At 36.5% G+C, this 9,545-nt stretch overlaps 1 protein-coding gene across 1 annotated transcript in view; it reads right to left on the bottom strand.

Moving 5' to 3' along the window:
- TMPRSS11D (transmembrane serine protease 11D) overlaps window positions 1-9,123 on the bottom strand; it is a 58,297-nt gene extending 49,174 nt beyond the window's left edge. The window contains exon 1 of the mRNA XM_023737819.1: window positions 9,087-9,123. Within this exon, the coding sequence (XP_023593587.1) occupies window positions 9,087-9,123 (37 nt within the window). The remainder of the gene's footprint in view (window positions 1-9,086) is intronic.
- Window positions 9,124-9,545: the final 422 nt, after the last annotated feature.

Below are 9,545 nucleotides of genomic sequence, written 5' to 3'. Positions count from 1 at the left end.
AAAAAAAACAAAAATCCTCACAACTGGACTGATAAGAAACATCATGATAAATGGAGAAAAGATTGAGGTTGTCAAAGATTTCATTTTACTTTCACAATCAACACCCATGGAAGCAGCAGTCAAGAAATCAAAAGCCGCATTGCATTGGGCCAATCTGCTTCAAAAGACCTCTTTAAAGTGTTGAAAAGCAAAGATGTCACCTTGAGGACTAAGGTGCGCCTGACCCAAGCCATGATGTTTTCAGTTGCCTCCTATGCATGCGAAAGCTGGACAATAAATAAGGAAGACCAAAGAAGAATTGATGCCTTTGAATTGTGGTGTTGGCAAAAAATATTGAATATACCATGGACTGACAAAAGAACAAACAAATCTGTCTTAGAAGAAGTACAACCAAAATGCTTCTTACAAGCAAGGATGGCGAGACTACGTCTCACATACTTTGGACGTGTTATCAGGAGGGATCATGTCCAGGAGAAGGCCATCATGCTTGGTAAAGTAGAAGGTCAGCAAAAAAGAGGAAGACCTTCAACGAGATGGATTGACACAGTGGCTGCAACGATGGGCTCAAGCATAGCAACAATTGTGAGGATGGCACAGGACCAGGCAGTGTTTCATTCTGGTGTGCATAGGGTTGCTATGAGTCGGAACCGACTCGACGGCACCTAACAACAACAACAAGTACCAATCCATCTCTACTGCTGGGAAAATGATAAATAAATGCCTTCCCTACTGATGGTCTTTCCATACTTTGTCTAATTGGTTTTAAGTTTAAAGGAATCATTTTCTTATACTGCAAGTCAAAGGAGCCCTGTTGGTGCAGTGGTTAAGTATTATGGCTGCTTAACCAAAAGGTCAGCAGTTCAAATCCACCAGCTGCTCCTTGGAAACCCTATGGGGCAGTTCTGCTCTGTTCTATAGGTTTGCTGTGAGTTGATATCAACTCAATGGGAATAGGTTATGGGTTTTGGAAAGTCCATAGGCATTCTTTCTTCAGCTTATTAATTTTTTATATTTTAAGATACTTTGTAGCAAATACTACTAGATTAAAAAAAGAAACTTATTTTCACTGGGTGCTAGCGTTTGAGGATATACCTTAGACAGTTATTAGTGAAGGAAAAGATTGTGGATTATAGTTCATCACAGTTAAAGAATATTTCCAGTTTTGTAGTATATTCTTTGCTAATAATGTTCACTTAATATTTCTGCAGCAAATGAGGTATTGTATTTTTTGTCACTAGGAAAAAAAAAGATCATTTCTTCTTTATGAGATTTTTTCATTCTAATATCAATCACATTTCCAAATAAGGGAACTGAGATATAAAGATTCTTTTAATTGACTTTAAACTTCTGAGCATAGTGTTTAATTCTTGCATTGTGAAAGGCAGGGTATATGACAGTGATTTATAAACTAAAGTTCACTGGAATTGTAAACATTATTATGGGGGCAACTGAAATATAACAGAAAAAGCTCTAGATCAGAAGACTGTTATGCCAGTAACTGCTGAGTGATCTTGGATAAATCTGTTAACATTTTGGAATCTCAGTTCCCCCAGCTATATAATCATAACAGCACCCACCACACAAGATTTTTGTGAGAATTAAAGCAGATAATATGTATTCTATATAAAGTATAAAGTACTAAATAAGCACAGGGAAACATTTGAGTAAAAATTTCTTCATTAATTCATTTAATCTTATTTTATTACTATCTGTTTATATTGTAATTTATATTATCAAGAGAAAAACTGCATTTATTTTAAAATATTCAATGTTTACCTTTCCCACTATATTTCCAACATTTTAATCTCACTCTATACACATTCTTTTTCAGAGCTTCATTCATAACTTCAGTGTTAATGGCTTCTAAATTTACACCTATAGCTGCAATATTTTTCATAAAATCAAATTTCTTTGAACTGATTCTTGGGTATTATCACATGGATACCATGTACCAAGGAATGAAGGATATCTGCATCCTCCTCCATTGGGGCACTTTTTGGAGTAGAAGAGATTCAATACTAGCTTTCTACTTTTCTTCTGCGGTCAGTAACTCCTTTACTCAGAAATATTTTTTAAGTTTTACATGCCTGTTATTTCACCAGACTTTCCAAAATAAATAGATATTTAAGTTTCTTAAATATTTCCAAGTGATAAAAGTGCCACATGACCATTCCAAATGCTATAGAAACTGGGAGGTCAGATAAATAACAAGGCTTAAGGGAGGAGGGACTGTTATAAAACTTCCTGGGACATGTAGAATGTAGCTATGCTTTGAAGGGAGGGTAGACTTTCTAAGTAAATGGAGAAACGGGAACAAAAGATGTGGAAAGTGCAAAGTGGGCTTAGAGAACAGTAATTGGCCCAGTATGGCCCTTATAGGCACACATGGAAAATAATTTGGAAAATAAAGTTTGTCAAAGTTTTGGAAGTTTTTAATTGCTATAGGTTTAGACATTTTGTTGTTACTGTTGTTGTTGGCTTTAGAATATTATTCAAGTTTCTAAAATGAATTGAAATTTCTAAAATGGAGAGTGACTGAACACAGTGATATTTTAGAAAGATTAATCTGGTGGCCCAGTTGGGCTGTAATGGGAGGGAGTTAAAGGCCAGGAGGTCTCCTTGAGGAGGCTAACTCATTAGTCCATTTGTGGGATAGGATGGCCTAGAGCCATATGGGGACTGTGGGGATGGAAAGGCGTGAGGTTGAGAGAGAGATGGTAAATAGAAAATTACGACCTTTCTCTGATAGAGGATTTAGTGTCGGGCAAGAGTAGCAGTCTAAGATAACACTTTGAGAACTGAGCCTCAGTAACTGGGGGATTAGTTATATTAGTCATGTGAATAAATAATTTGAGGGGTTTTTTTTGAAGGAGAAGTTTTAATAATATTAATTTTAGTGACTAGTAATGTTTCTGTGTGATAATCCCTCGCAGTTGTCTGGAAAGGTGGTTCTGGGCTAGCAAAGAGGTTGGGATTGGAGGTATCTTTTTTTGAATTCATAATCTCAGAGGTAGAATTTGAAATTCTGAATGAAAGTGTGTGAAACCAACTCATTTCACTACATTAGAACATTAGAATTAAAAGTATAGACTTACAATGTAAAGCTCTAGGTAGATATATATGAATTTGATTTCATAAATAATTTCCCATTATTATAACCTTGCTGCTGTTGTTAGTTGCCATAGAGTCCATTCTAACTCATAGTGATCCCATGTGTGCAGAGTAGAATTGTGCTCCGTAGGGTTTTCAACACTGTGACCTTTCGGAAGCATATCTCTAGGCCTGTCTCCTGAGGTGCTACTGGATGAGTTTGAACTTTCAGTTAGTAGTCAAGCCCTTAACCATTTGCCACCCAGGAACTCTTTATCATAGCCTTAGGTATCCAGTAATAAGTAGAAGCACTTTAGCAATTCTGGTAATAAGAGATTTTATGTATAGTGGAATAATTCAGGCAGCTGTCAGTTAATATTCATAAATATATAGTCACATAATTGTCCTAAGTGAAACCCTTTGACATATGAGACTAAAACCACAGTGAGCCATGGCCCAGGAAAAATGAAACATTACTGTAACTTGCAAATAGGAAAGGTAGAAATATGAAATTTTGTCTGTATTTCTTTTACTAGCCTCTGCTCATTCTTAAAGGAGTACTGGTAGTCCGAAGAATGAAGTCAACATAAATAATTACTCATGTTGGGGCTTGGGTATGTGGTCATTGAAATAGTTAATAGAAGGACCACACCTACTCCATTAAACCATCAATCAGTCAGTAGCTGATTATTTCAGGTACTTAGGGCATGGCATAATGAGACCAAGGTCAAGGGTTTAATTTTAGATGAAATTTTCCCATTAGTTCACAACTATAGGCTGAGCCCTTTTTATTTGCTATCTTGTAAATGTGTTTGTAGCAAGAAGTCAAAAGAAAAAAATTAAAAAATGAAGTCAAGCATCTAATCAAACAAAATGTCTTGGCACAAACTACATCACCTGTGATGTCACATTGGCCACCTCACTACTAGGGACTTCATGCTGAATGCCTTTTGCTTTTCCTGTGTGGGACAACTTTGTTTTTACACATTTTAACACATTGTCCGATCTTTAAGAATAAGACTGCCGATGTTGAAATGGTCATCAAATATCCAGGGTAATCTTAAGCATGTCTGTTGTTATAATTTGTCACATAATTTCTTGGTGCTGCATGGGGACTCAACTTTCAGGAATTTCTAATGTGGTTCCGTATTTACTTATGCTTCTGACCTTATCTGTTACTTCTCTCACCCTTCATATTCTGCTCTAGCTATCCAGGCTTCCTTGCTACTCGATAAGGACACTCCCCAAGTACAGAAAGGCACTCTGTCTCTGTCTTGGGACATGTGCTTGCTGTTCCCTCTTGCTAGAACACTCTTAAACCAGGTGTCCGGGCTCATTCCCTCATCCCTTTCAAGTCTTTGATCGATTGTCTTCTCAATGAATCCTTCCTAACTGCCCTATTTAAAATTGTGCCTCTTTCCCTAGCCTTCCCTATTTGCTTTTCCTGTTTTATCATTTTGCATAGTGCTTAGAGCATTGTAATATATTATACAGTTTAATAATTTTGTTTGTTTTCTATCTTCCCTCCATGGCTTATAAACTCCATGAAGGCAAGGATTTTTATTTTTCTTCCTTTCTATGAACTCACGGATCATATCTTTATTTCATCAGACAATTGCTCCATTATTCTGCTTTTTCTATATTCAACCTATTTAAGAAACCTTCCTAGAAAGGCATTGACTAAAATCAGGAATTAATTCTGATATTGAAAGGACTATAATTGAATGTGACATACGCCGAAGATAAGAATCTTTGCTCAAGAGTCAGACTGACTTTGTAGGCACTTCAGGAGAAGAACTTCTTGACTATGGAAGACATCCAAAGAATCTCAAAGTGCTTCTTTATCAAATCAGAGCACTGATACAGTTTTGCACCCATTACTTGTAACACAAGCATTTCCAGATACTTGTTTCTGATCTTCAGTTGACATTTACTTTATTTTAGACTAAGGAAGGAAATGACATATCTGCATTATCACATTCATGCCTCATCTTCCTTGAGCAAATGGTCTGGTTAAGAGAATGGTATGGATGGCTGAGTGTGATTTGAGGAATGCTGCTGAATGAGACAGATCACTTCACTCAACATATACCTTCATATACAATAATAGAGTTAGCCTTGCTTAACTATTAATAGATGTCTAAAGACTACTTGACATCTCTATCAAGAGTCAACTGAAGATTTAAAGGCCTATTCTGGTTCTTGCTCTGCTATACCTAATATATACTTGCTTTCATAAGGAAATCCATCTTTGCTGGAACTGGACAACTGCCCAAATGTGGGTTCTTGCTTCCATAATTGAGACTCTGGAGCCTTTTCAGTGTTCACATGGTCCAGGGTAGCATTATATGGTGTCCATCTACAAAGGTGAGCCTGCCTAGGTAATTTGAAAATAACAGAACAAACAAATGGAAACATGTCTTCTGGAACTTTATGGTGTTGAAATTCTAAGTATATTTTTCAAGGAGTCACCAATGTATGATGTGATGGGAGCAATACTTTGTTGACTCTATCATTATCAAACAACATTCACCTGGTGTTTCTACACCAACATTGCAGCACAGACTAAGTGGAACAAATCAGTGGGGATCAGAGAAAAGAAAATACAGAACCTTATCAGAACTAGTTTCTCAGTGTCACTGTTTAAGTGTTATTATCATAACTATTGATAATATTATTGACAAATGTAATAGAGAAAGCCCTGACACAGGTTTTCAGTCTTCTTGCTGGTTAATATAGTTAGTTAGGAGGAGTCGAGTGTATACTCTAAAGGGTGCTGCTGTTCAATGATAGCATTCCTTCCAAGTTCTCGAAAGTGGAGTGATTAATTTACAGAGGCAGTGAGCCCAGAGTAGTTTCAAAGCAAGGAACAACTACATAGTTGAAGGCCTGTTTTTTTGGACTGTTTTCTGCAAAATAACCAAAAGAGCATTTTTCCTATCTGGATTTAGTTTACAAATGATTAGGTTTCTTTCTCCCTTCCCTTCTCTTTTTTCTTTTTCTTCCTTTCCTTTTTTCCTCCTTTCATTATTATTTTTTTAAATATTTAGCTAAAGATATTCTTTACTCTTCATTGGCACCAGCATTATTTTGCAAACTATATGCAGCATACAAAAATATTCATTATTTATGTTGGATAACAACAACATTTTGCCAGCTATATGCAGAATGGAAAAATATTCATTATACACATTGAGTAAGTATAAATATGTGATATTTTATCCTTAAAATACTCTTTGGGAAATAAGTAACTCAGATTAATTTTTGGAATTAAATATATCTTTTGGGATGATAAAAATGTTCTAAAATTGAGTTTTGGTGATGGTTGCACAACTCTATACATACACTGGAAACCATTGACTTCACACATTAAGTGGGTAAATTTTATAGTATGAAATTATATCTCAATAGAGCTATTAAAACTTAAATTTATCTTTTAATGATCTTTGTTGTTAGGTGCCCTCAAGTTGATGCTCACTCAAAGCAACCCTATGCGATAGAGTAGAACTGCCCCATAGGGTTCCCAAGGCTGTAAATTTTTATGGGAGCAGAACTCCAGGTCTTTCTCCCACAGATTCAATGGGTGGGTTCTAACCACCAATTTTTCTGTTAGTGGCTGAGTGCTTACCCATTGGGCCACGAGGGCTCCTTGTTGTGTCACCAACCAAAACCAAAACCAAACCCTTTGCTGTCGAGTCAATTCCGACTCATAGTGACATTATAGGACAGAAAACTGCCCCATAGGGTTTCCAAGGAGTGGCTGGTGGATTCCAACGGCGGACCTTTTGGTTAGCAGCTGAGCTCTTCACCACTGTGCCACCAGGGCTCCTGTTGTGCTACCAGGAATCCTTAATGAGCTTTAACTTACCGCAGTAACAAAATTACCAAGACTTCAGCAATTGATAATGAGGGTAGACTTGTCCTCATAGAAACAGAAAAGAGCTTAACAACCTATTCAACTCAGCTTTCAACGATATTTCTTAGGCAGCAGTTCTTAATGAAGTACTGAAATGAGGTAGTGTGTTACAGTTTATGGCAAGCTATTTAAAAAAAAATAGTTAAAGCATCAGAGTTTTGAAATGATTTACTTCTTATATAATTTAGAGCTGTTATTTCTAGGATAACGTACATCCCACTCGCATTTTCTTATTTTCTGAGTAGAGTTACGAATAGTCCGTTATGAATTGCTTATAAGCCTGGTTACACCCACAGGAATGTGTCACAAATATTACCATCATCTGTTATGTGTCATGGTGGAAAAAAGGCTGAGAAATCCTAGAGAAAAACTCATATTTAAACTCAAACTACGAAAAAAATAATTAATTCTTTATGCTTTCTCCAGTTCGTCTATTTCTTTTCTTTTCTTTTTTTTTTTACCTAATACAGCCTGAACTGATTAGATAGCAATGTTTCCCAAACTTATTTGAGTATAGAAGCAATATTTCTGAAATACCTAACATTCTGAGGAGCACAGTGTTCCTGGAACTCAGTTTTGAAAATGCTGCTCTGTAAATTCTAACTTGCCCTAGGTGTTAAGTATTTCTACAAAAGAGGGATGGGAAAGATATTGCACACCCAGTTTAGAAGGCATATTTATTCATATTTAAAGACACAGAAAATTGTTTACTGTACCCCCTTTCTCCTTTTTGGATACTTGGGAGACTATCTTGTTACTGTGTATATCACTTTTTTAATTGTCTCTTAAATTTTAATGTATATACAAATTACCTGTTGAAATGCAAATTTAAATTTAGTGAATATGAAGTTGAGTGTGAAATTCTGCATTTCCAACAAACTCCTAGGTTGTGCTGTTCCTATTGGTCCAAGGACCACACTTTGCTTAGCGAGGGTTTAGGATACAATTAGATCAGAGTAGTCCCAAGACAATATAAAGCGATTTTATTGAAGGCCTACTAGTTCCTTTTCTGTTTTGTAAAATCCAAGTACATAACCAATCCTTTTCTGCTATAGGATCATTATGAAATGTTCAGAACCTTAATCTATTGTTTGTAAAAATATGCTGACCTTAGTATTGAACAAGATTGTTTTCTTTCTACAGAAAATAAATGGATGGAGGATTTATGTGCCTCTATTCTCAGCTCAATGTGACCTGTAATTGTCAATTGTAATACTAAATTGAAAGTGTCAGGATAGTCCCCATACATTATTGTCCCAAAGAGGTAAGAAATTTGGTACATCACACTCCAGAGAAGAAAAAAGCTTCGTTTTTTGCTCCAAATATGTGTACCCTCCAGTATGTGATTTCATTGTTATATTAAAAAACACAAAATCCATTGCTGTTGAGTTAGACTCAAAGCGACCCTATAAGACAGAGTAGAACTGCTCCATAGGGTTTCCAGGGATCAGCTGGTGGATTTGAATTGCTGACCTTTTTTTTATTAGCAGCTGTAGCTCTTAACCACTGCGCCATCAGGGTTCCCATTGTTACATAGAGACTAAAAATATTAAAAGATTCTAATAATTGCCAAGGAGATGGGCCCGGTTAATTTGTATGGAAGGGTATATATCAGGTTTTTGGGGGAGGGAGTGGTGAGCTGCTATAAATGAAGGGGGAGAAGAAATAAAAAAATATTTTCTATTATTAAATGTACACATTGTAAAAGTAAGAATCTACTAATAAAAGGCCTAAAGCAACAAGGAGACAGAGACATTCCAGCACAAACCGAGTGGAAGAAATCAATAGGGATCATAGAGAAGAGAATCCAGAACTGTACCAGAACTAGTCTCTCAGTGCCACTGGTTAAGGGTTATTGTCAATAACTTAGAGGGGAGGAGGAGAGACTGGGATCAGAGCCCTGTGTATATTGATCATGGTTAGTTACATTTAACCATATGCAGTAAATGATAATTGTTCTCTAGAAAAAAAGATGGTTTCTAGTGAATCATGGACCAAACCTAAGAGTAGTTGTTTCAGATGCTCTTGAGTAATATTTAGTTGCATCAGTATATTTTTTAAAACAACACCTGGTACTTACCCGCTTCTGAATTTAATCCTAATGGCTTCTTGCCCATATTGTCCACACACACAGGGAGGGAACTGAGATTCTCAGTATCCTTTTCTCAGGATGATTTTGTGTCATAATGAAATGAACAGTTCCAACAGAGTACCTGTGTGAAGGTAATATTTCTGAGGCCTACACAGTAGAATGTATTCCTCAGAGTTCATGAATCTCTTATCCTTTGAGGCAATATGTGTAGTGGGGGAAAACACTGATGTGAGGATCAGAAAATCTGCTTGACATTGGGCAAATCACTTCTCTGGACTTTAGTTTCCACAGTAGCGAACAAAAAATAAATGAATTTTCTCATCACCTTTGTGTCTCTGCCCAGAACACTACCCAGCCCTCCTTTACATGGATGACTCCTTTTCACTTATGATGCCTGTTCTGTGGGGCCTTTCATGACCACTGTATCACGTAGAGCCTCCTACCTCA

The sequence above is a fragment of the Trichechus manatus genome, unplaced genomic scaffold, assembly GCF_000243295.1.
Source record: "Trichechus manatus latirostris isolate Lorelei unplaced genomic scaffold, TriManLat1.0 scaffold00108, whole genome shotgun sequence".
Classification (NCBI taxonomy): domain Eukaryota; kingdom Metazoa; phylum Chordata; class Mammalia; order Sirenia; family Trichechidae; genus Trichechus; species Trichechus manatus.
Note: the sequence above shows the minus strand (reverse complement) of the source record. Positions and strands in the feature narration are given on the sequence as shown.